Source organism: Taudactylus pleione, unplaced genomic scaffold, assembly GCF_031769625.1.
Source record: "Taudactylus pleione unplaced genomic scaffold, aTauple2 ptg000549l, whole genome shotgun sequence".
NCBI classification, from domain to species: domain Eukaryota; kingdom Metazoa; phylum Chordata; class Amphibia; order Anura; family Myobatrachidae; genus Taudactylus; species Taudactylus pleione.
Window position 1 is genome coordinate 41,586 of NW_028284951.1, and position 27,552 is coordinate 69,137.

The window sequence follows — 27,552 nt, forward strand, 5'->3', positions numbered from 1 at the left end:
CATGGCCTCATGGGGAAGGGCCAGGGAAGAGATAGGGGAGGCCAGGAGATGCTGGGGATAAATAGGAACATAATATAGTGCACCTGAGAGAGGGCCATGGCCTCATGGGGAAGGGCCAGGGAAGAGATAGGGGAGGCCAGGAGATGCTGGGGATAAATAGGGACATAATATAGTGCACCTGAGAGAGGGCCATGGCCTCATGGGGAAGGGCCAGGGAAGAGATAGGGGAGGCCAGGAGATGCTGGGGATAAATAGGGACATAATATAGTGCACCTGAGAGAGGGCCATGGCCTCATGGGGAAGGGCCAGGGAAGAGATAGGGGAGGCCAGGAGATGCTGGGGATAAATAGGGACATAATATAGTGCACCTGAGAGAGGGCCATGGCCTCATGGGGAAGGGCCAGGGAAGAGATAGGGGAGGCCAGGAGATGCTGGGGATAAATAGGGACATAATATAGTGCACCTGAGAGAGGGCCATGGCCTCATGGGGAAGGGCCAGGGAAGAGATAGGGGAGGCCAGGAGATGCTGGGGATAAATAGGGACATAATATAGTGCACCTGAGAGAGGGCCATGGCCTCATGGGGAAGGGCCAGGGAAGAGATAGGGGAGGCCAGGAGATGCTGGGGATAAATAGGGACATAATATAGTGCACCTGAGAGAGGGCCATGGCCTCATGGGGAAGGGCCAGGGAAGAGATAGGGGAGGCCAGGAGATGCTGGGGATAAATAGGGACATAATATAGTGCACCTGAGAGAGGGCCATGGCCTCATGGGGAAGGGCCAGGGAAGAGATAGGGGAGGCCAGGAGATGCTGGGGATAAATAGGGACATAATATAGTGCACCTGAGAGAGGGCCATGGCCTCATGGGGAAGGGCAAGGGAAGAGATAGGAGAGGCCAGGAGATGCTGGGGATAAATAGGGACATAATATAGTGCACCTGAGAGAGGGCCATGGCCTCATGGGGAAGGGCAAGGGAAGAGATAGGAGAGGCCAGGAGATGCTGGGGATAAATAGGGACATAATATAGTGCACCTGAGAGAGGGCCATGGCCTCATGGGGAAGGGCCAGGGAAGAGATAGGGGAGGCCAGGAGATGCTGGGGATGAAATAAGAGGAAGCTACAAGCAAGTATGATAATAAACAGAAATTTGACAGGCCCAAACAACGCCCTCTGACCTGTGGTGCCTTGTGCGATGGCACCGGCCGCACTACCCTAGCTACGGCCCTGCTGTCCTGTTATACAGAAAAGTTGTTCCACGGACAGACAACCAGAAAGACATTTGGGTGAGGAATGACGGCTGGTTACAGATGGGAGACTTTTCCTTTATAACCAAGTTGGAATGGAGTGTTGATGGTCAGACGCTCACCTTGGAAGCCATCGCTGCAGAAACATTGGTACTCGTACTCGCCAGTCGGCATACAGCGCCCGCCATGCAGGCAGGGCATGCGGTCACACGGGGAGCTATCGTAGCACTGGCTAATAGCGCGGCTTTCAACAAAACTGTAGGAAATGTCCACTTTCTTGCCATTGATGGAAACCTGTCAGACAGAAAACCAGGTCCTTACAGACGGAGCAGATCTGACATCAGGTATTTTCCTGTAGCCAGACTCATGCCAAACATAACGGGGTATATTTACTAGAAAGTGAGAGTTTTCAGAAGTGGAGATGTTGCCCATAGAAACCAATCAGAATCTACTGAACATTTATCTAGCACCTTCTAGAAGATAATAGCTAGAATCTGATTGGTTGCTATGGGCAACATCTTCACTTCTACAAACTCTCACTTTAGTAAATTTATCCCCAATGTGTGATGTAATCCAGAAGAACGGGTTATGTCCCACAGTCGGTAACACACACAGCATTAATGGTGCATACAGGTGACATAAATAGAAATAGAGTGGAATGAATTGCCCCTAACCCTCGGCATATAAATACAGAACTCACTTCTCCGATGCAGCCCTGATACGGCTGGGTGACATTTACAGGGGGTGGGAGCTCCACGGAACTGTCCACGCCGCCCAGGTACATCAGTGTCTTCAGGTTAAGACCCAGGCTCTTCCCTGGAGATGACCTCTTGACGGGCGGGTTCCTGTCCACCTGGAGAGTCCCGTCCTTATGGACTCGCTCTGCGGATACCTTGTGCCATTGCGCCAAAGCTATGGGATCAGCACTTCGTAATATAGATAATCCTGCAGAACAAAAACAGATCCATTTCACAATCACTTATAGCCTGTGGCTGGTGTCTCCGCACCCCCCTCACCCACATAGTATGGAAAACGTTTCATGTATGTAAGATGTCTCATGTGTATAATGTATGAACTGGGGGTTGGGTCTGGTGGTGCTACTCAGCTGTTACAGTGGGTGGAACCAGACTGCAGTAGTACCGGAGGGTTCCTGTTTGTGGACCCAGGGAGCTATAGTAGAGGAGGTATCATTTAAGTACCAAAAGAGCCCCACACACATCTCTGAGGAGGTCATTTACCTGATCCTAATTCATAGCGGAACTCAAGGTGGCCTCCAGCCATGGCGATGGACACAAAGTCTTCCACCGGGGCTCCCTTTCCTCCGCTGAAGAAAATGAGGCCCTCTGGGGAGAGCGGCTTGAATTCTAGGTCCACCCGCAGATCGTTGTGGATGTTGGTGAGAGGCGGGTAGGAAATGTAGGAGGTTTCCCCGTTAAATGACGGCGTGTTCACCATGACACCTGTGTACAGACATAGAGAGACCAGGCGAGGAGGACAATGGATTTACAGTGTACACACGCACAACGATCAGACAACAAAGTAACACATGGAGCAGCTGACGGTAAATGGACAGTTATCAGGACAGTGACTGAGCCAGACAAGGGTTGCGTGTCCCAGACAGTGTATCAGCAATCTTGGGTCCTACGCACCATCCATGCACTTTTCTCCAGACTTCCCCAGGTGGCACCGACACGTATATCCTAGACCATCGGCTCGGTTGATGCAGGTAGCATCAGGTCCACAAGCATCTGCAGGAAAGAGAGTGACGGGAGAGGTGTGGGTGCTGTCCTCATCTCTGTACCGGTCAGCCAGACACTATCCCTGGCCACCTACCTGGATGACAGTGTAGCGCTTGGGAGTGATCACAGTTGCTGCCTGCGAAGCCTGGAGGACAATCACACACATAACTGCTGCTCTCCGAATCCCGGCAGATTCCCCTATTCTAAAACAAAAGCCAGAAACATGAGAGAAAGATGTGAGACATTAGGGAAGGGATAAAGGCTATGGACATTCACAAGAGATGAGGAAACCAGGAATGACATCCAACCAGAGCCCCGTATGCTACAGCAAGAACGAGTCCAATGACTGACATCTTTCACCCCTAACGGTGCAGAACAAGGTGAGGCCAAGCTAGCAGGTGCCTCATAATGGGCATTAATACTTCATTGCAGGTCATTCATGGGTTCGCAGCCAAAAGGTGTTTGAGGACCTGACGTGTCTGTACTGAATAGATAGAGGAGGCCATGAGTACCTTGCATGGCCGGTCTCTGCATGTCGGGCAGTTGGAGATACCGTTTGACCTCAAATCCAAGTCTTTGAAGATGACTTCTTCCCCTTGTGTGATCAGCTGGCGGACACAGCCTAGGGGCCGGGAAAGCAGAAGAGATAGGTGACATAGATGGAGGGGGGCAGGAAATGAATTGGGAGATCACGGGGATTATAAGGACAATAGTTTCTACTTACCAACAAAGCCTTTGGTCAGACCAGTTTTGGAGACAGCCTCATAGTTTGGATAACCCCCAAGGAACAGCTCCTCGTTCAGGTCTAGACCTTGGAATTTGCCCTGAAGAGAAGTCATCAGACACTTAGTATGTTCTATGCTCATACACGATAACACGTCACTCATCTTGTCACCTGCACATGCTGAACCGTGCTAACGCAACAATAACTTTACACAACACACTGTACCGTGCTAACGCAACAATGACTTTACACGACACACTGTACCGTGCTAACGCATCAATGCCTTTACACAACACACTGTACTGTGCTAACACAGCAATGACTTTACACAACACACTGTACTGTGCTAACACAGCAATGACTTTACACAACACACTGTACTGTGCTAACTTAGCAATGACTTTACACAACACACTGTACCGTGCTAACGCAGCAATGACTTTACACAACACACTGTACCGTGCTAACACAGCAATGACTATACACAACACACTGTACTGTGCTAACACAGCAATGACTTTACACAACACACTGTACTGTGCTAATGCAGCAATGACTTTACACAACACAGTGTACTGTGCTAACGCAGCAATGACTATACACAACACACTGTACTGTGCTAACGCAGCAATGACTATACACAACACACTGTACTGTGCTAACGCAGCAATGACTATACACAACACACTGTACCGTGCTAACGCAGCAATGACTGTACACAACACACTGTACTGTGCTAAACCAACAATGACTTTACACAACACGCATAAATATAGTAATATTCGTTCTGGATCATTCTGTGTGTATGTTGCGTGTACAGTATATGATCACGTAGAATCTGGTAGAGGAATTACCTGTGAGGTTCCATTCACGGGCATTTGGTTATTCACCACCATTGATCCCTGGTTCAGATTCCTGTACAGGGTCACAGTGTGGAACTCGCCCAGGCTAATGGCCAGTGGGTAACGGATTGTGGCCATCCCTGAGCCGGCATCAAATCTGTAATCATACAGGGAAGTGTCATTTATAAGACACCCCGGGAGAAGAGAGTCACACATGTAATGGAAGGTAAGTACATGGGCTGGCTAAATAATTCCAAAATCCTAAAAGGGGACAAGCTGGTGCCAGCTGAGGACAATGTGTAACCCACAGACCAAGGAACAATCACAGCTTGGAAGAAGGCAATTAGTAAAATGCTCATTTGTACGACTACATTATAGGGTTGGTGAGAAGAACTGAACCTGAATTCCGGACGTCCTCCAACTAGACCAAAGGACATGAAATCTGCTCCACTGCTCTTCTTCTGTCCACTGTAAACCATCATTCCTAGAAGAAACCGCAGAGTTACACCGAGCAGGAGACTAGATTGCTATAAGAGATCACAGGGTTATACTGATCAGGAGACTGGCACCAGCATTCCTAGAAGAAACCGCAGAGTTACACCGAGCAGGAGACTAGATTGCTATAAGAGATCACAGGGTTATACTGATCAGGAGACTGGCACCAGCATTCCTAGAAGAAATCGCAGAGTTACACCGAGCAGGAGACTAGATTGCTATAAGAGTTCATAGGTTATACTGATCAGGAGACTGACACCAGCATTCCTAGAAGAAATCGCAGAGTTACACCGAGCAGGAGACTAGATTGCTATAAGAGTTCATAGGTTATACTGATCAGGAGACTGACACCAGCATTGCTATAAGAGATCACAGAGTTATACTGATCAGGAGCCTGACACCAGCATTGCTATAAGAGATCACAGAGTTATACTGATCAGGATACTGACACCAGCATTGCTATAAGAGATCACAGGGTTACACTGATCAGGAGACTGACACCAGCATTGCTATAAGAGATCACAGAGTTATACTGATCAGGAGACTGACACCAGCATTGCTATAAGAGATCACAGAGTTATACTGATCAGGATACTGACACCAGCTTTGCTATAAGAGATCACAGAGTTATACTGATCAGGAGACTGGCACCAGCATGCTATGAGATCACAGGTTTGCTATACTGATCAGGATACTGACACCAGCTTTGCTATAAGAGATCACAGAGTTATACTGATCAGGAGACTCGCACCAGCATGCTATGAGATCACAGGTTTATACTGATCAGGATACTGACACCAGCTTTGCTATAAGAGATCACAGAGTTATACTGATCAGGAGACTGGCACCAGCATGCTATGAGATAACAGGTTTGCTATACTGATCAGGATACTGACACCAGCTTTGCTATAAGAGATCACAGAGTTATGCTGATCAGGAGACTGGCACCAGCATGCTATGAGATCACAGGGTTATACTGATCAGGATACTGACACCAGCTTTGCTATAAGAGATCACAGAGTTATACTGATCAGGAGACTGGCACCAGCATTGCTATGAGATCACAGGGTTATACTGATCAGGATACTGACACCAGCATTGCTATGAGATCACAGGGTTATACTGATCAGGATACTGACACCAGCTTTGCTATAAGAGATCACAGAGTTATACTGATCAGGAGACTGGCACCAGCATTGCTATGAGATCACAGGGTTATACTGATCAGGATACTGACACCAGCATTGCTATGAGATCACAGGGTTATACTGATCAGGATACTGACACCAGCTTTGCTATAAGAGATCACAGAGTTATACTGATCAGGAGACTGGCACCAGCATTGCTATGAGATCACAGGGTTATACTGATCAGGATACTGACACCAGCATTGCTATGAGATCACAGGGTTATACTGATCAGGATACTGACACCAGCTTTGCTATAAGAGATCGCAGAGTTATACTGATCAGGAGACTGGCACCAGCATTGCTATGAGATCACAGGGTTATACTGATCAGGATACTGGCACCAGCATGCTATGAGATCACAGGGTTATACTGATCAGGATACTGACACCAGCTTTGCTATAAGAGATCACAGAGTTATACTGATCAGGAGAATGGCACCAGCATTGCTATGAGATCACAGGGTTATACTGATCAGGATACTGGCACCAGCATGCTATGAGATCACAGGGTTATACTGATCAGGATACTGACACCAGCTTTGCTATAAGAGATCACAGAGTTATACTGATCAGGAGACTGGCACCAGCATTGCTATGAGATCACAGGGTTATACTGATCAGGATACTGACACCAGCATTGCTATGAGATCACAGGGTTATACTGATCAGGATACTGACACCAGCTTTGCTATAAGAGATCGCAGAGTTATACTGATCAGGAGACTGGCACCAGCATGCTATGAGATCACAGGTTTGCTATACTGATCAGGATACTGACACCAGCTTTGCTATAAGAGATCACAGAGTTTTACTGAGCAGGACCCAGACATCAGAAATAATATAATAAATCCCTGTCATGCTGAAGAGGATATAGCAATGCTATAAGAGATCACAGAGTTATACTTAGCAGAAGACTGGCACCAGCATTGCTATAAGAGATCACAGAGTTACACTGATCAGGAGACTAACACCAGCATTGCTATAGGAAATCACAGAGTTATGCTGATCAGGAGACTCGCACCAGCATTGCTATAAGAGATCATAGAGTTATGCTGTCCAGAATACTGACACCAATGTTGCTGTTGACAGTCATACTAAGCAGGAGACTGACACCAGCATTGCTATTAGAGATCACAGAGTTATACTGAGCAGAAGACTGACAGCAGCATTGCTATTAGAGATCACAGAGTTATACTGAGCAGAAGACTGACAGCAGCAATAATAGAATAAATCCCTGTCATGCTGAAGAGGATATAGCAATGCTATAAGAGATCACAGAGTTATGCTGACCAGGAGACTGGCATCAGCATTGCTATGAGATCACAGAGTTATACTGATAAGGAGCCTCACACCAGCATTGTTATAAGAGATCGCAGAGTTATGCTGATCAGGAGACTGACACCAGTATTGCTATAAGATCACGGAGTTATAGTGATCAGGAGACTGGCACCAGCATTGCTATAAGAGATCACAGAGTTATGCTGTCCAGAATACTGACACCAATGTTGCTATTAGAGATGACAGTCATACTAAGCAGGAGACTGACACCAGCATTGCTATTAGAGATCACAGAGTTATACTGATCAGAAGACTGACACCAGCATTGCTATTAGAGATCACAGAGTTATACTGAGCAGAAGACTGACAGCAGCAATAATAGAATAAATCCCTGTCATGCTGAAGAGGATATAGCAATGCTATAAGAGATCACAGAGTTATACTGACCAGGAGACTGACACCAGCATTGCTATAGGAAATCACAGAGTTATACTGATCAGGAGACTGACACCAGCATTGCTATAAGAGATCACAGAGTTATACTGATCAGGAGACTGGCACCAGCATGCCATGAGATCACAGGTTTGCTATACTGATCAGGATACTGACACCAGCTTTGCTATAAGAGATCACAGAGTTATACTGATCAGGAGACTGGCACCAGCATGCTATGAGATCACAGGGTTACACTGATCTGGAGACTGACACCAGCATTGCTATAAGAGATCACAGGGTTACACTGATCAGGAGACTGACACCAGCATTGCTATAAGACAGTGTTGGCTAACCTTGACACTCCAGCTGTTGTGGAACTATATATCCCAGTATGCCCTGCCACAGTTTTAGCATGCCCTAATAGCAAAACTGTAGCAGTGCATGCTGGGTTATGTAGTTCCATAACAGCTGGAGTGTCAAGGTTAGCCAACACTGCTATAAGACATCACAGAGTTATGCTGTCCAGAATACTGACACCAATGTTGCTATTAGAGATGACAGTCATACTAAGCAGGAGACTGAGACCAGCATTGCTATTAGAGATCACAGAGTTATACTGATCAGAAGACTGACAGCAGCATTGCTATTAGAGATCACAGAGTTATACTGATCAGAAGGCTGACACCAGCATTGCTATTAGAGATCACAGAGTTATACTGATCAGGAGACTGACACCAGCATTGCTATTAGAGATCACAGAGTTATACTGAGCAGAAGACTGACACCAGCAATAATATAATAAATCCCTGTCATGCTGAAGAGGATATATGCCAGGTAATACTAAGTAGGGGACTGACATCAGCATACAGGCCGTTACGTCAATACACATTCCTGGCGTCAGCAAATGTAACTCAGGCTGAATGTCAGTAAGCAATTAGCTGTGATTACGGTGAGCCCCATAGTAACTCTGGTAATCTCAGGGTGCCCAGCGCAGGAATCCAAAATCTGGAAAAATAGGTTTACAAAGCTGGCTACCAATTTTGTGGTACAGTAGGTGACTGCTCACTGTAAGCGCCTATCAGGACTTCATGACACTACATAATGGGGGAGCAGGCAGGCAATGCCACTGGAATGACACTACATGACACGGAACCCTAGAGGCTGCCCAGCTACATCGGCGGAGCTGGCGTTACACTGGATGGACATTGGGGGAATCAGTTATTATGTAGAGGCTCAATGAATGACCTGGCACACACAATATACAATACATGGCAATGCACACACCGGGAGCAGTAATTAGACTGGAGAACACTGCACACACAGCTAGTTGGGGTTACAATGCTACACACACCAGTCTGGGTGCAGTTACACTGGACATTAAACACAGTGGGAGCCTGGCTGGGGATAATAGTTACAGTGGAAGACACTGGAGGAGGGGAAAGATATCTGCACTGGATGCAATGGGGACTATGGTGATAATGGGGCACAATGTACGGCACACACTGGGGAGCAGGCTGCACTGCTGGGGACACACTTCCCCGGTCTCTGCAAATCAGGAGGAACGACATGCAAGAAAGGACCACTCACCGGAATACAGAACCAGAGCTAGAGAGGAAGGAGGGGGCAAATAGGTAGAGGTAAGAAGGTACCAGAGATAGGGGGGGGAAGCCGAGTGCACAGTATACTCATATCAACGGGACATGATAAGCATAAATATGTTTATTTACATTCATTACATAAGAAAGGGATCTCTGCAGTAAGAGCAGACATAATGTAATAACAGGACTTGTACTGGTCACCAGATCGCTACAAAGTGCTAGACACTGTTTTACAAAGGATCATGGATAACCTCTGTATTTATAATGTTACGTGTGTTCCCATAATAATATAATTATTGCAGGTGAGTACGGCCAGTAAGAGCGGAGATACCAGGTGCTACGGGGTAAGAGATGTAATAACGAGCTGCTTAGTGCAGGACAGGAGAACACAATATCCCAGATCTCTTACCATCGGCCGTGTCAGGTCGGAACGTTATCTTTATCTCAAACTTCTTGTGTGCGTCTTTCATGCTGGGCAGGGTGAGGTAAGACTGGGGGCGACCAGTGAAATAGGGCACAACCCTCTCTGGAAATACAGGATCAGAGATATATTAGCCGATTGGGCCTTTCAGCCTCCAGAACGTGTGGCCACATATGGACAAATAGGACACGATCTCATTAGGAACAAATATCATTAGTACAATATTGCCTGACAACGCCTAGCGTTACTGACCAGGCCAGTTACATTACATACTAATGTGCTAATATTATCGCTCACTGGTTGTATGGCGACACCATATTACGCAGATCTGTACAGATAATATTTAATCATTCACACCAGTCCCTGATCACTAAAGCTTACAATCTAAACTCTCTGCAAAACAAACTCGCATTAGGATGCAATTTTATCAACATCCAAGTAACCTACCAGTATGTGGGAGGAAAGCAGCACGCCAGGAGGAAACGCATGCAAACATGGGGAGAACATACAAACTGCACACCCAGAGGGCCATGGTCGGAATTAAACCCATGTACCCAGCACTGCTAACCATGGTGCCACAGAGCTGCCCATTACAGACTGTGACGGCAGACCTTACTGACTACACCAGTGTACTGGGTGACCTTACTGACTGTGCTGGTGTAATGGCTGACCTTACTGACTGCGCAAGTGCACCAGCTGACCTTACTGACTACACCAGTGTACTGGGTGACCTTACTGGCTGTGCTGGTGTAATGGCTGACCTTACTGACTGCGCAAGTGCACCAGCTGATCTTACTGACTACCCCAAAGTACTGGCTGACCTTACTAACTACCCCAATGTACTGGCTGACCTTACTGACTACCCCAATGTACTGGCTGACCTTACTGACTACCCCAATGTACTGGCTGACCTTACTGACTACCCCAATGTACTGGCTGACCTTACTGACTACCCCAATGTACTGGCTGACCTTACTGGCTGTGCTGGTGTAACAGCTGACCTTACTGACTGCGCAAGTGTACCAGCTGTCCTAACTGACTACCCCAATGTACTGGCTGACCTTACTGGCTGTGCTGGTGCACCAGCTGACCTTACTGACTACACCAGTGTACTGGGTGACCTTACTGGCTGTGCTGGTGTAATGGCTGACCTTACTGACTGCGCAAGTGCACCAGCTGACCTTACTGACTACACCAGTGTACTGGGTGACCTTACTGGCTGTGCTGGTGTTATGGCTGACCTTACTGACTGCGCAAGTGTACCAGCTGACCTTACTGACTACACCAGTGTACTGGGTGACCTTACTGGCTGTGCTGGTGTAATGGCTGACATTACTGACTGCGCAAGTGCACCAGCTGTCCTTACTGACTACACCAGTGTACTGGGTGACCTTACTGGCTGTGCTGGTGTAATGGCTGACCTTACTGACTGCGCAAGTGCACCAGCTGATCTTACTGACTACCCCAATGTACTGGCTGACCTTACTGACTACCCCAATGTACTGGCTGACCTTACTGACTACCCCAATGTACTGGCTGACCTTACTGGCTGTGCTGGTGTAACAGCTGACCTTACTGACTACACCAGTGTACTGGGTGACCTTACTGGCTGTGCTGGTGTAATGGCTGACCTTACTGACTGCGCAAGTGCACCAGCTGACCTTACTGACTACACCAGTGTACTGGGTGACCTTACTGGCTGTGCTGGTGTAATGGCTGTCCTTACTGACTGCGCAAGTGTACCAGTTGACCGTACTGACTACACCAGTGTACTGGGTGACCTTATTGACTACCCCAATGTACTGGCTAACCTTACTGACTGCGCAAGTGTACCAGCTGATCTTACTGACTACACCAGTGTACTGGGTTACCTTACTGGCTGTGCTGGTGTAATGGCTGACCTTACTGACTGTGCAAGTGCACCAGCTGATCTTACTGACTACACCAATGTACTGGCTGACCTTACTGATTACCCCAATGTACTGGCTGACCTTACTGACTGCGCAAGTGTACCAGCTGACCTTACTAACTAGACTAGTGTACTGGGTGACCTTACTGGCTGCGCAAGTGTACCAGCTGACCTTATTGACTACACCAGTGTACTGGGTGACCTTACTGACTACCCCAATGTACTGGCTGACCTTACTGACTGCGCAAGTGTACCAGCTGACCTTACTGACTAGATCAGTGTACTGGGTTACCTTACTGGCTTTGCTGGTGTAACAGCTGACCTTACTGACTGCGCAAGTGTACCAGCTGACCTTACTGACTACACCAGTGTACTGGGTGACCTTACTGGCTGTGCTGGTGTAATGGCTGACCTTACTGACTGCGCAAGTGCACCAGCTGACCTTACTGACTACCCCAATGTACTGGCTGACCTTACTGACTGCGCAAGTGTACCAGCTGACCTTACTGACTGCGCAAGTGTACCAGCTGACCTTACTGACTAGACCAGTGTACTGGGTGACCTTACTGGCTGTGCTGGTGTAACAGCTGACCTTACTGACTGCGCAAGTGTACCAGCTGTCCGTACTGACTACACCAGTGTACTGGGTGACCTTACTGGCTGTACTGGTGTAATGGCTGTCCTTACTGACTGCGCAAGTGCACCAGCTGATCTTACTGACTACATCAGTGTACTGGGTGACCTTACTGACTGTGCTGGTGTACCAGCTGACCTTACTGACTACACCAGTGTACTGGGTGACCTTACTGGCTGTGCTGGTGTAACAGCTGACCTTACTGACTGCGCAAGTGTACCAGCAGTCCGTACTGACTACACCAGTGTACTGGGTGACCTTACTGGCTGTACTGGTGTAATGGCTGTCCTTACTGACTGCGCAAGTGCACCAGCTGATCTTACTGACTACACCAGTGTACTGGGTGACCTTACTGGCTGTACTGGTGTAATGGCTGACCTTACTTACTGCACAAGTGTACCAGCTGACCTTACTGACTACCCCAATGTACTGGCTGACCTTACTGGCTGTGCTGGTGTACCAGCTGTCCTTACTGACTACACCAGTGTACTGGGTGACCTTACTGGCTGTGCTGGTGTAACGGCTGACCTTACTGACTGCGCAAGTGCACCAGCTGACCTTACTGACTACACCAGTGTACTTGGTGACCTTACTGGCTGTGCTGGTGTTATGGCTGACCCTACTGACTGCGCAAGTGTACCAGCTGACCTTACTGACTACACCAGTGTACTGGGTGACCTTACTGGCTGTGCTGGTGTAATGGCTGACATTACTGACTGCGCAAGTGCACCAGCTGTCCTTACTGACTACACCAGTGTACTGGGTGACCTTACTGGCTGTGCTGGTGTAATGGCTGACCTTACTGACTGCGCAAGTGCACCAGCTGATCTTACTGACTACCCCAATGTACTGGCTGACCTTACTGACTACCCCAATGTACTGGCTGACCTTACTGACTACACCAATGTACTGGCTGACCTTACTGACTACCCCAATGTACTGGCTGACCTTACTGATTACCCCAATGTACTGGCTGACCTTACTGGCTGTGCAAGTGTAACAGCTGACCTTACTGACTACACCAGTGTACTGGGTGACCTTACTGGCTGTGCTGGTGTAATGGCTGACCTTACTGACTGCGCAAGTGCACCAGCTGACCTTACTGACTACACCAGTGTACTGGGTGACCTTACTGGCTGTGCTGGTGTAATGGCTGTCCTTACTGACTGTGCAAGTGTACCAGCTGACCGTACTGACTACACCAGTGTACTGGGTGACCTTATTGACTACCCCAATGTACTGGCTGACCTTACTGACTGCGCAAGTGTACCAGCTGATCTTACTGACTACACCAGTGTACTGGGTTACCTTACTGGCTGTGGTGGTGTAATGGCTGACCTTACTGACTGTGCAAGTGCACCAGCTGATCTTACTGACTACACCAATGTACTGGCTGACCTTACTGACTGCGCAAGTGTACCAGCTGACCTTACTGACTAGACTAGTGTACTGGGTGACCTTACTGACTAGACCAGTGTACTGGGTTACCTTACTGGCTGTGCTGGTGTAACAGCTGACCTTACTGACTGCGCAAGTGTACCAGCTGACCTTATTGACTACACCAATGTACTGGCTGACCTTACTGACTGCGCAAGTGTACCAGCTGACCTTACTGACTAGATCAGTGTACTGGGTTACCTTACTGGCTTTGCTGGTGTAACAGCTGACCTTACTGACTGCGCAAGTGTACCAGCTGACCTTACTGACTACACCAGTGTACTGGGTGACCTTACTGGCTGTGCTGGTGTAATGGCTGACCTTACTGACTGCGCAAGTGCACCAGCTGACCTTACTGACTACACCAGTGTACTGGGTGACCTTACTGACTGTGCTGGTGTAATGGCTGACCTTACTGACTACCCCAATGTACTGGCTGACCTTACTGACTGCGCAAGTGTACCAGCTGACCTTACTGACTAGACCAGTGTACTGGGTGACCTTACTGGCTGTGCTGGTGTAACAGCTGACCTTACTGACTGCGCAAGTGTACCAGCAGTCCGTACTGACTACACCAGTGTACTGGGTGACCTTACTGGCTGTACTGGTGTAATGGCTGTCCTTACTGACTGCGCAAGTGCACCAGCTGATCTTACTGACTACATCAGTGTACTGGGTGACCTTACTGACTGTGCTGGTGTACCAGCTGACCTTACTGACTACACCAGTGTACTGGGTGACCTTACTGACTACACCAGTGTACTGGGTGACCTTACTGGCTGTACTGGTGTAATGGCTGACCTTACTTACTGCACAAGTGTACCAGCTGACCTCACTGTACACCAGTGTACTGAGTGACCTTACTGGCTGTGCTGGTGTAATGGCTGACCTTACTGACTGCACAAGTGCACCAGCTGATCTTACTGACTACATCAGTGTACTGGGTGACCTTACTGACTACCCCAATGTACTGGGTGACCTTACTGACTGTGCTGGTGTACCAGCTGACCTTACTGACTACACCAGTGTACTGGGTGACCTTACTGACTGTGCTGGTGTAAAGGCTGACCTTACTGGCTGCGTCGGTGTACTGGCTGACCTTACTGGCTGTGTCGGTGTACTGGCTGACCTTACTGGCTGTGTCGGTGTACTGGCTGACCTTACTGACTATGTCAGTATACCGGATAGCCTTACTCACTGTGCCGGTGTACCGAATTACCACACTGGCTGTGCTGGTGTAACGGCTGACATTATTGGATAAGGGCTAAGTTTAGTTATTATTTTGACATGAAAGGTGGAGTAAGTAGCCCCTGTATATAGGATGAGCCTCCACCGATCAGTGGCCAGTGGAGACCGGGTGTTTTCGGGGGCGGACGAGCTGTTCAGCACTTAGGGTCAGATTGATGAAATCAAGAAAGAGCAAAACAAAACGACAACACAAAGATCTCACCTCGAACCTTCAGCATAGAGAAGGCGGTGACCCTGCCCTGACGATTGGCCGCGGTGCACACGTATGTGCCGGCATCCTCTGGCTTCACAGACTGTAGGGTCAGAACATTGTTCTCGATTCGAGCGTCACTGGGGAGATCTCCTTCCAGCTGGAAGCATTGTTACCAATGTTATGGTCAGATTGTATACCAGCACAACACGAATACCCTACACGTTTATATACATGTACACGTGTATATACATCACGTACACAGCTAGAGCTCCACAAACTTATCACAAACCCTGCAGCAAATGAACAGAAGGTATCCTGGTGAGATTACAGTATAATCATAGAGACATGAGCTATAATCCTCTTGTTCCGGATCATTTGTAAATTCACATTGAGTTTATCGTGGATTTTGAAGTGTATGAATACAGCCGGATGATGATCAATTCTCTCCGCTGTGGGTGGGGCAGCAATGGGGCCGAATTCCACCAGAGAAACGGGAAACGTCATATACAATTCTAGGCCAATATTTTTTGGAAGAGTTTTAACAAATCTCTTTATCTCTGTAATGTTTGTTATTATATATGCATATAACATATGCTTATACAGGGGCTATGGGAATGTACTGTACATGGGGACACAGTGTATAGTGGCCAGAATAGGACTATTATACCTTCGTCCACGTTATTTCGGGTACGGGAAATCCAGACGCCAGACATGGGAATACAGCCGTTGACCCTCTTGTTATTTCCTTCATCTCTGGATGAGCAGCGATCTGCGGCACGGCTGCGGATATGCGATATTGATTTGTTAGAGAATAAAGCAGACCAATACCTGCACGATACCACGTAACATGCGCTCTACCTACACTGCACGTGGAGGATGACGTGAGACTGCACCTCCCCCACGTCATTGGTGGCGGTACAGCGATACTGCCCGGCATCCGACTGCTTGACCTGCTCAATCTTCAGCATCCCCCCACTTATAATGACATCAGCCGGCATCCGGCTTCCAACCTTGCTCCAGGTCACCTTGGCGCTGGGGTCTCCGATTGCCAGGCATTCAAACTCCACAGAGTTCCCTGCAAGAACGGTCTGCACGGAGGTCCGGATGTTAATCCTCACTTTGGGCATCACTGAGGGGTAAAATAAAATTTCTGGTGACATATTGACCTGAACTAAGCCGTGGTTTAGGTCAACAGACACTATCAACATGACGTTATTGCAGAATATGTATGAAACACCCCTTAAATAAAATTTCATGGAGGAAACTCCAAAGTGGCTTTGAATATTTGAGAGTCAAAGTTATACAAGAGCAAATAACAAGGGGTGACAGAAAGTGACATAGCATGAGCTGAACCAAAGAAACATGAAAGCGTTGCCTAATCTTGGCATGACGTGCACACCCACCTTGGACAACCAGCTTTCCGCTATCTTGAGCTTGGCCAAAGCGGCTGACAGTCCGACATGTGTAGACTCCTTCGTTCCCGAGCTCCAAATCTGGAATCCTGCAGTAGACAGGTCAGGGGTGTACGCAGGTTATATGCACAACTCCTGTATTGTGCAGTGATCAGCCTCACTCACATACCAGGCACCTGGATGTTGGTTACCAGCCCAACTTTCCAGATGATCGGACATTATTCACACTCCTGAAAGGGAACGTTTGGGACTACCTTCTTTTCTAAATCGGAAGGGAGGGGGGACTTGAGTATTTCCCAAACTTCCTGACTCTTTACACCAATGTACCCCGTGTCCCTCAATTGGATGTTAGAGGAAGAAAGCGCAGGGATGATCAGTGCAGAACAGCAGGTGCCCATTGTCCCCACTACATGGAACAGGTATTGGGGAGGGGAGGATACTAGTTTTTTTTTTTGTGTGTTTTTTTATATTACATTATTCTGTCCCCAAAAACCAGACATGAAAAACTACTGGAAGCGAGAAATGAAAAAACAGTCACTACTCCTTACAGCTGCAGGATATCAGTAAGGTCTGAGAGAAACGCGTTGGTAGAGTATATCAGTATTGTCTGAGAGAAACACGTTGGTGGAGTATATCAGTATTGTCTGAGAGAAACGTTTTGGTGGAGTATATTGTCTGAGAGAAACGCGTTGGGGTATATCAGTATTGTCTGAGAGACACATGGTGGAGTATATCAGTATTGTCTGAGAGAAACATGGTGGAGTATATCAGTATTGTCTGAGAGAAACATAGTGGAGTATATCAGTATTGTCTGAGAGAAACGCGTTGGAGGGAGTATATCAGCATTGTCTGAGAGAAACGCGTCGGTGGAGTATATCAGTATTGTCTGAGAGAAACGCGTTAGACCATGGCCATTAATGAAAGGTGGTGCAGAGGTTTCATGTTCATGCTGGTAGCTCACGTTCATATTTACTCTATGCACTTGCGCACATGTATGCAACAGGTGATTTTCCCCTTACAGGAGCAGGAGGAGTGAGGTTACCATAAAGCTTAGCTCACACACAGGATCATGAATAAATAAAACCCCGCCCCGTCTCACCGAAGTACAGCCCCTTCTACATTGTGATTGGCTGGGAGATTGCCGCCTTCTTTCACCCACTGAATTCTGGCCTTAGGATCGCCGATCACAGTGCAGGTAAACTGCGCCGTTCCGCTCACCGCCTTCGTGTCTATCTGGGGCGAAACGCGAACTGAAAACGGAGCTGTAGAGAAGACAAAATGAACACTTAGATGTAGTATATAATGATCCATCCTATCAATATGCCAGGTCACCTCGTCTGGTGATAACCTACAGTATGTACTGCCAGAGATCACCAAATACACGTAAAATAAAACTGGATTTCTCCCAATTCATAAGGAATCCTCAGACATATCCTTGCAAGGGCTCCATGTCTGACCACCATAAATCCCAGGTCACACATAGTAGCTACCTGAAGACTTTAGATATTGAGTACTGACATAGTCATCTCATGGCGTAGACCAGCCAGTGATATTTGAGCTACAGAAACTCACCTAAAACACTAATTTGGGCGAGGGCCGCGCTTTCACCCACGTTGTTTTTGGCCACACAGCGATAGGAGCCGGCATGTTCGGTGGTTGCCTGATTGATTTGTAAGGCGCCATCGATGACTGCAGCGTCACTCTGGAGAGATCCGTTGACTTTGGTCCACTGGAATGTGAGTGGAGGAGATCCATGGGCCAAGCACTGTAAGTGAATGCGTTCTCCGACGCTCACTGAGACCTCGTCCGGCAGTATAGTGGCATAGGGGGGGTCTGGACATGATTGGGAAACAACGGTAATCATTATTCTCAATGCAGATAAATAAAATTGTAGCCTTGTCTATAATTGAAAATAAAAAAAATGTAAGCAATTCCAAATCGGACGTATAGTTTATAGGGTAGCTACACCAGATTCGTAGGAATTTTGTCTCTTTGTTCTGGGTTGCTCAAAAACTACTGAACCAACTTTGAGAAAAGTTTTGTTATACCAGCGCCAGTCCACATGCAGAGTGTCTTTTTCTTGTACTTTGACAAAACCTCCATTATTCTATCTGGTATATATCAGGGAATAGGAGATATATATATATATATATCAGTTCACCTGTACCCGAGTGGGTTAAGTAGTAAACAAAAAACCTAATTGTGAGCAGGACCACGTGGCCCCGGGGCGAGTGGCGGGGGACAGCACGACCGGCAACAATCAGTATGCACAGGACCTTGTGACCATGGGGCAAGGGGCACAGATGCTGCCAATCTGTATAATGCTTCTGGTCCAATAAAAAAGAAAAAAAGAAGAGGATAGAAGAGACTTTAAGACGGGTGAAGCTGCTGGCAACAGCTAGTTACTAATAAAATACTGGTGAACACCAGGGTAGATATTGTTGCTACATCACCTCTAGGTCAAGTGACCAAAGAGGGAGCTTTCGATAAAGCTCAATACCTATAGTCCAATAAATGTCTTAAAAAAAGACGCCCGGCGTTAGCAGTCACACGGGACCAGGCGCACAGAGAGGGGCTGTTTGGCACGACTGCAGCAAAGACGAGTGGGGACAGACCTGTACAAGATGAGGTTAACGAGAGAGGTGTGGACTTAAGGCAAACAGTATGGAGGGCCCTGCTCGTGAGAGATTACAGTCTACATAAACCACTAGCAAACAAGCTCTTTCCGAGTCGGACGCAGTCCATGCGGATTTCTGCTGCTCTACGCAAGTCCTAGTGTAATAATATTTATATGGTTCATTGGGCACGATTCTATTCAACGCGATGTGAATAGCGCCGGAAGTGAGCTCCCGGAGCTATTCAATACACCGCGCTGCCAAGTCCGACTAAGGATTTCTGCTCGCATCCCTCCGGGGATGCGAGCAGAAATCCGACAAAAGTCCCGGCGCGAGGCTGTTTTCTGCCCTTCGCGCCGGGAAAACAGCCTCGCGCCAGGAAGTTAGGTCGGGGAATGCCCGTCATCGCGCCTAAACACACTGTTTAAGGCGCGAGAACGAGCCTTCCCCGACCTAACATCGCGATGAATTGAATAGCTCCGGGAGCTATCTCCCGGCGCTATTCACATCGCGCTCAATTGAATCATGCCCATTGACTACTATGGCTAATGCCAACGTATTGTGATGGAGAAAATGGCGCACTGCTAAATCCCCTGCAGCCAGCCATGAATGGCGGCGTTGCTCAGCGTGCTGGCTATGGGCGGCACTTGGCCGTGGCAGAGTATGTGTGATAACAGGGTATGGTCCTGGCGGCAGAGGGATCAGTCATTATTACATTACAGCAGCACAATCCTCACTGTGGATGGATTTATAATAGGAGACAGGTGTATGTACATATAGGTCTCTGTAACCTGTGTGATACGTACTTTCCACATCCAGTGCAATGGTGATTTCCGCGTGCCCATCGGCGTTTGAGGCATTACATATGTATTGTCCCGAGTCCTGCTGAGCCACTCGCGGGATGATCAGTGTATTGTCGACCACTTGGTGCTGCCACGGCAAGGGTGCCCGGAGCTTGGTCCATTTGATGGTTGGCGTTGGGTTACCTACATAACAGGATGACGTCATATGATTGGAGCACGACGTCTATACCATTAATTGCAGTTCAACACTGACTCCGATCACAGATGGAGGTGCATGCAGACATCACTATTCAGAATATAGCTCTGTGTACTGCTGGTTAGTTTTCGCTAAGTAGGCTGGAAACAAATTAGCGTCAGCAAACACGCGAGTACATACCAAGAAGGGGTTCAAAGGGATTCTTGTGCATTCAGTAAATGTACATAATCTCTATGGTAACACAGATGTGAGGACACCGGGTGGCAGGAGAGACTGTCACTCGGATAGATGGCAGGCTGGCACTCCCAGGTGCCTGTAATTACTTGGAAGCAGCGTCTCACATAGAAGACCGAACGCAGACCCTCATTCAGAGCTGCTCGCAAAAAGCGAGCGCTCGCTCTGAATGAGGGCGGCCGCTTTTCTTTTGAAAGCCGGCCTCCTGGCCGCTCGCTAAGCTGTGGGTTACCACCCACAGCTTTAGCGAGTGACTAGGTGATGGTCGCGATGGTAGAGACCATCGCGACCATCGGGGCTTGCGACGAGACCCTTGGGGTAGGGTCTCGTCTACCGCAAGCCCCAGGTAGCTTCCTGCTCTAGCAGAGCAGGAAGCTCCCTACTGACATCACTGGTGATGTCAGTAGGGCCGCCTACAAACGGCAGGCGTTCGTTTGTCACCCCCCCGCCCTGCCTACAAAACGGGGCGAGCTGCTGATCAACATCGACAGCCGCCCCGTTTGTAGCGAGCCCCGGAGTGAGTGAATTTGTCACTCGCTCCGGGGCTTGCGCACGCGCAGTGCGTGCGTAGGCCCTCACCATCGACCCGCTTGCGAGCCGGTCTGAATGAGGGCCACAGTTCCTGCCAATTAGTGATTTGTTCCTCAGCAGAGTTAGTGCCGGCTGTCTCAGTCTTTAGCGAATATCTTGGTCCCCATCCATGCTGTAACCTAGAGGGTGTGACCCACCTAATACGAAATTCGCTTTTACCATTCAAGCAACCAGAAAGGCTGACTCTAGTATCACGTGTGGGCAAGACCTCTCCAACCCAACCACTTAGGTAGTCCGACAACTCACCGGTAGCACTGCAGCGCAGGGTGGCGGTCTCTCCAGCCAGCACCAAGTGTTTAGGCTTGTCTGCTGTGACTACTGGAGCGCTGTCCTTCACCACCCTGTTCTCCACCTGCACTTCCACTTGTACCTGGGTAGACCCAGCTGGGTTGTGGCCAACGCAGATGTAAAATCCGGAATCCTGAATCTTCGCTGATGGAATCTACAATGGTGAATACAAATATGTGGTGACAGGTCGCACAGATTACAGCTCTAACAACAATATCCTCTTCATGTATCTAATGACCATATCTAACTAGAGATCTTCAGGGCTCGGATTAGTTCGGATTTTCCCGCCAAATTCAGATTTTTGTCCCGCCAAAAATCGGGTCTCAGAAAGAGGCAAAACTTCACCTTTCATGGACAAGCATCATCTTTCATGGACCTTTGTCCATGAAAGATGACTTTTTGCCTCGAAAATTTCTGAGACCCGATTTTTGGCGGGAAAATCCGAACTAATCCGAGCCTACACATCCCTAATTATAACGGGGTAAGTATCACTGCATATAGGCTTATCTGCCACTAAATGAAGGGCTCTGACTTTACCCCCGATCATCAGAACATGAGATCTCCATGACTATATATTTATCAGGCATTACGTGGCACATAGCGTGGCTCACGTGCTGCGGTGGATGAGGTGACTCAGCAACCGAGCAGGACCCTCAGCCTGTCACAGGACAGTTCGTACAGAGTGTCGCCTGTCTACGCACCAGCTCTCTATGCTTCTGTTTGTGGTCATGAGCCTGATTCAGAGATGTTCAGAGCTATTCCAATGTTTCCGCAGCTGCCCGATGTTTCGCAGTGCGCACATGCCGCGGTGGTCACAGCGAGGATTAATGTGCAACGTTACTGACAGTCGGGGAACGTTTCTGGGCGGAAAAAGAGGGTGTGGCAACTGAAAGGCAGGCTCGTCGTGACCGTTTCGTGGGCGAGTCACAGCTCGAGACTGCGATCCCGTACACGGTCAAAATGGCTCCAGTGTCTTCGCTCCGTCGGCCGCAGGGTTACACAACTGGATAATTAGCGACCGACGAGCAACCGAAGGTGGTGTCTTTGTACGCAAGCGCTGGATTTGCGATGCCGCCAGGGGGGCGTCTTAATACAAATCCCCGGCGCCTGCAACATTTGCAGATTTTCACCATGAGGTCTCAGGCACCACGCCACAATAAATTTCATCAACATCTGACCCCCGTAAGTGATATCCCCCCTTCTCTCTCATTGTGAACACAGGAACCCTGAGATGTTTGTATCACTGTAGCTGACGCTAGAGTCACCCCAAAAATCACACTCAGTCGCTGACGCTCCTTTCTCTACCCACGTTGACCCCGGCTGTCCAGCATTCTTACCCTGTACATGACCCCCAGCAGGGGGCGGTGTTAGTGACTAGGTCAAGGACCCATGCCAATCTGTGCCTGATCTTTGTGTAATCAGACAGACTCTTATCCCCTTTGCCTTGATACCTTTCTCAGGGAAAGACCCTTCGCCAGTGTTGAGTGAGGTACGTGGCACTGACCTGCAGGACAGCGTGGCTGTCCAGTGGAGCGTGATTCTGCTGGCGGATATCCTGCTTAGACCCATGGCGGCGCCAGCTTACGACAGGGCGTGGATCACCCATCCCCATACACTCCACGTTAATCGTGTCACCCATATTCACCCTGATCACCCCCGGAGGTATCACAGAAACAGTGGGGCGTCCTGCAAGACGGAGATGACAAACAATTAAAATTCCACTGTGAATAAACATCTTTTATATAATAATAATAATAATAATATTCCTCCGGGAGATCGATGGAGAACAGACGGAGCGTCATGGAGCACGGACTTTACACAAGAGCAAGATAGAGCCAAGTGAATCGCTCTGAGGCTACAGGAAGCTCCTCCGATCCCAGTAATCTGCAGATGCCGAACGTAGGTTAGCAGCGGGGTGGGAAACCACTCCTGGGCCTTCCAGTAACTAACACAGCCAGTAACCCCCCCCCCTCAGCTCTGCCGTGCTCCGGGAGAACTGAGGGCAAGGCGGCAGAACACCATCGGCATTGCCCATCCCTACTAGATCATCAGATTACGTGTATTTACGATCTTTAAAACAGGATAAAATGCATTTACATCATATTACACCCATTGAGTATGATGCAGAGCGGAGCATATTCTGTGTGTGCCAGTGCTGCACATGCTCCGGAGCTGAGTGCAGGCAAGAACGGGCAATGAGACAAAGCTCTGCCAGCTGTGCTTACCCACCCACAGGAACCAGCAATAGCCAGTAATAAAGTAGCACAGCTGGGCGCTGAGGTCTCTCCCTGTACCCGGCTCATTAATGGGACTTCTGTTTATCATCATGATACAACATAACCACAAGACCAGCCACGTGCAGTCACCCACCTTCCACCACCAGGTTCACGGCGCTGTCCACTGCCCCAAAAGCGTTGGAAGCCATGCAGCGGTAGGACCCCTGATTCTTGTGGTGAGCGCTGACGATGGTAATAACGGAGCCATTGGGACTGATGTGGACATTATCTACAAACATAGAGAATGGAAAGATGAACACGGTGATTATCTATCATTGTAGTGAAATAGCAGCAGCCCGGTAATCTGAGCGCCGGGCACCCAGCCCGCCGGGATGGTGACTACATACCGTCTAGATGCGACTATCACTGTTTCTACAGTCTGGCTGTGACAGATATCTAGTACATGGCTTGTTATTACCTCCCCGATTACCAGCAGTAACACAGCCCTCGAGAGCATCATGACCGTCCCAGACCCCATTACCTGTCCCATCTGAGAACCTCACGCTTCATGTTCTGTAACATTCCTGTACCTTGTAGATGCTGATTAGGTCCCATTTTCCACGTCATGCGGATAGGCTGCGCCCCGCTGTGGACGTGGCACTTAAACGTGGCATTTTCCCGCTGTCGTACGGTGGCACTGTGTGGGTTGATGGATATGACTGGTGAATCCAGACCTATAAGACACAACAATACATTGAACTGAGCCTTGAACAGACAAAGGACGGCCGTTTCCAACAATGAGCATTAACAAAAAGACTTACGAATCACTTTCTGAGCCCCAGAAGTGATGGTAACGGTGGTAGAGGCTTTAAAGATTTGAGAGCCGGCGTTGTACCGGCAGACGTACTCTCCAGAATCAGCGCTGGTCGCCTGAACAATGCGAAGACGGGAGCCGGAGATCTACGGTAACAAACAGCAATTTATCAGTCTGATGTGAGCGCAGAACACATCTCTGGTGACCTCATATGCTCTGCGTGCTGGCGCAAGGGCTAGATCGCATCTCCGGTGACCTCATATGCTCTGAGTGCCGCCACAAGGACTAGATATCAGAACGCATCTCCAGTGACCTCATATGCTCTGCGTGCCGGCACAAGGGCTAGATCGCAGAACACATCTCCGGTGACCTCATACGCTCTGCGTGCCGACGCAAGGGCTAGATCGCAGAACACATCTCCGGTGACCTCATACGCTCTGCGTGCCGACGCAAGGGCTAGATCGCAGAACACATCTCTGATGACCTCATATGCTCTGCGTGCCGGTGCAAGGGCTAGATCGCATCTCCGGTGACCTCATATGCTCTGCGTGCCGGCGCAAGGGCTAGATCGCAGAACGCATCTCCAGCGACGTCATATGCTCTGCGTGCCGACGCAAGGGCTAGATCGCAGGACGCATCTCCGGTGACCTCATATGCTCTGCGTTCTGGCGCAAGGACTAGATCCACCACAACGGTAACACACTCTTACAGCATTTGTTTTGTAATAAAACGAATACGCAGATGTCGTATTTTACCAAAGAGTTACTAGCTGAGCTAGACAAGTTCTGCTTGTTTGTGTATTCTGAACATATTTACAAAGAAAACCTTTATCTGTTAGTAAAATAAATTTCTGCAATAAGGAGACACAGAGGCTACTACTACTGAAGAACCTCCTCCGCCACCGTATAACCTCCATCCTCCCCCGTTATCCCAACACGGGGCCTTAGACAGAAAACATATTGCCCTGTCTCCTAAAGTTGGGGACATAACCTCATCATCTCTGTGTCCCCAGGTGACACTGGAGGAGGAAGATCTAGGTGTATGGTCTAGTGCACAGGTTCTCAAACTCGGTCCTCAGGACCCCAAACAGTGCATGTTTTCCAGGTCTCCTCACAGAATCACAAGTGAAATAATTAGCTCCACTTGCGGATCTCTTAAAATGTGTCAGTGAGAAATGACTACACCTGTGCACCTGCTGGGTGACCTGGAAAACATGACCTGTGTGGGGTCCTGAGGACAGAGTTTGAGAACCACTGGTCTAGTGATACATATATTTTGTTCTACAGTACGTAACGAGTAGCACAGAAAGCTCCCTTCCAGCCATATAATCTATTTCTCCGCGCTGCGCTATCACTGACAGCCGTCTGTCTCCACCTGGTGGTTCGGAGAGAAATCTGCCCCTGGGCGCATCCAGGTAATGGTAGCATCTGGTTTTCCAGTGACCACACAGTTCAGGTCCACGGTCTGAAATTCAGTTAAAGTTCCGGGGGTCTTCTCAATCAGGATGGAGCTTGTAGACACTGAGGAAGTGGGAGGGGGGGGGGGGGGAGGGAAGGAAAGGTTACAATATGTCTGCACTGGTTTCACATACAGTAGGTATACATTTTCTGTATATAACACACACGATCAACAGGGGCCCCAATCTATGTCATATAACATGTGTTCTATTCCTGTTACAGCAAAAGCCGTATATACAGTCATTTATGTTTAGCAGAAACTTTGCACTCTACGATAATGCCAGGTGAATGGCAGGATGCACACCCCTGTAGGGCACACAGAAGTCCTAGCATGTGCACATAGGTCAGCAGTGTACACTACAAAGCTCTGACATTAGTGTGCCCTGTGCACATAGGTCAGCAGTATACACTACAAAGCTCTGACATTAGTGTGCCCTGTGCACATAGGTCAGCAGTGTACACTACAAAGCTCTGACATTAGTGTGCCCTGTGCACATAGGTCAGCAGTGTACACTACAGAGCTCTGACATTAGTGTGCCCTGTGCACATAGGTCAGCAGTGTACACTACAAAGCTCTGACATTAGTGTGCCCTGTGCACATAGATCAGCAGTGTACACTACAAAGCTCTGACATTAGTGTGCCCTGTGCACATAGGTCAGCAGTGTACACTACAAAGCTCTGACATTAGTGTGCCCTGTGCACATAGGTCAGCAGTGTACACTACAAAGCTCTGACATTAGTGTGCCCTGTGCGCATAGGTCAGCAGTGTACACTACAAAGCTCTGACATTAGTGTGCCCTGTGCGCATAGGTCAGCAGTGTACACTACAGAGCTCTGACATTAGTGTGCCCTGTGCGCATAGGTCAGCAGTGTACACTACAGAGCTCTGACATTAGTGTGCCCTGTGCGCATAGGCCAGCAGTGTACACTACAAAGCTCTGACATTAGTGTACCCTGTGCACATAGGTCAGCAGTGTACACTACAAAGCTCTGACATTAGTGTGCCCTGTGCACATAGGTCAGCAGTGTACACTACAGAGCTCTGACATTAGTGTGCCCTGTGCGCATAGGTCAGCAGTGTACACTACAAAGCTCTGACATTAGTGTGCCCTGTGCGCATAGGTCAGCAGTGTACACTACAGAGCTCTGACATTAGTGTGCCCTGTGCGCATAGGTCAGCAGTGTACACTACAGAGCTCTGACATTAGTGTGCCCTGTGCGCATAGGTCAGCAGTGTACACTACAAAGCTCTGACATTAGTGTGCCCTGTACACATAGGTCAGCAGTATACACTACAAAGCTCTGACATTACTGTGCCCTGTGCACAAGAAATTAGTTATGTGCCGCCATTAAATTTTTTTCTGTGAATCCGTTCTCGGCGATGGGGATGGGGATGGGGATATGTCGCCTCAAAACAGAGTTTGGCACTTTTTTCATAATCTACACACACAGGACGTAACTCCGCCGTATTAAGCCTGGGAGAGATAGATACTAACCAATCAGCTCCTACGTGCCAGTTTACAGGCTGCGTTTACAAA

General features: G+C 48.6%; 1 protein-coding gene across 11 annotated transcripts in view; it reads right to left on the bottom strand.

Annotated features, from left to right (window-relative positions):
• The window catches only part of HSPG2 (heparan sulfate proteoglycan 2), a 252,398-nt gene that overhangs the window by 9,092 nt on the left and 215,754 nt on the right, over positions 1-27,552 (bottom strand). For 9 of the 11 annotated variants that reach the window (XM_088451458.1, XM_088451462.1, XM_088451457.1 and 6 more), the window contains 24 exons: positions 25,931-26,076; positions 24,564-24,702; positions 24,333-24,476; positions 23,897-24,031; positions 23,031-23,212; positions 21,485-21,680; positions 20,221-20,400; positions 18,372-18,632; positions 17,899-18,061; positions 16,791-16,888; positions 16,250-16,516; positions 16,055-16,167; positions 15,397-15,544; positions 9,955-10,071; positions 9,535-9,552; positions 4,950-5,034; positions 4,563-4,707; positions 3,709-3,808; positions 3,497-3,606; positions 3,079-3,187; positions 2,895-2,993; positions 2,484-2,705; positions 1,946-2,190; positions 1,368-1,539 (listed from right to left, as the gene is read on the bottom strand). In XM_088451458.1, the coding sequence (XP_088307584.1) occupies positions 1,368-1,539; positions 1,946-2,190; positions 2,484-2,705; positions 2,895-2,993; positions 3,079-3,187; positions 3,497-3,606; positions 3,709-3,808; positions 4,563-4,707; positions 4,950-5,034; positions 9,535-9,552; positions 9,955-10,071; positions 15,397-15,544; positions 16,055-16,167; positions 16,250-16,516; positions 16,791-16,888; positions 17,899-18,061; positions 18,372-18,632; positions 20,221-20,400; positions 21,485-21,680; positions 23,031-23,212; positions 23,897-24,031; positions 24,333-24,476; positions 24,564-24,702; positions 25,931-26,076 (3,594 nt within the window). The remainder of the gene's footprint in view (positions 1-1,367; positions 1,540-1,945; positions 2,191-2,483; positions 2,706-2,894; positions 2,994-3,078; positions 3,188-3,496; positions 3,607-3,708; positions 3,809-4,562; positions 4,708-4,949; positions 5,035-9,534; positions 9,553-9,954; positions 10,072-15,396; positions 15,545-16,054; positions 16,168-16,249; positions 16,517-16,790; positions 16,889-17,898; positions 18,062-18,371; positions 18,633-20,220; positions 20,401-21,484; positions 21,681-23,030; positions 23,213-23,896; positions 24,032-24,332; positions 24,477-24,563; positions 24,703-25,930; positions 26,077-27,552) is intronic. The other 2 variants (XM_088451460.1, XM_088451468.1) reach the window with 1 other exon arrangement.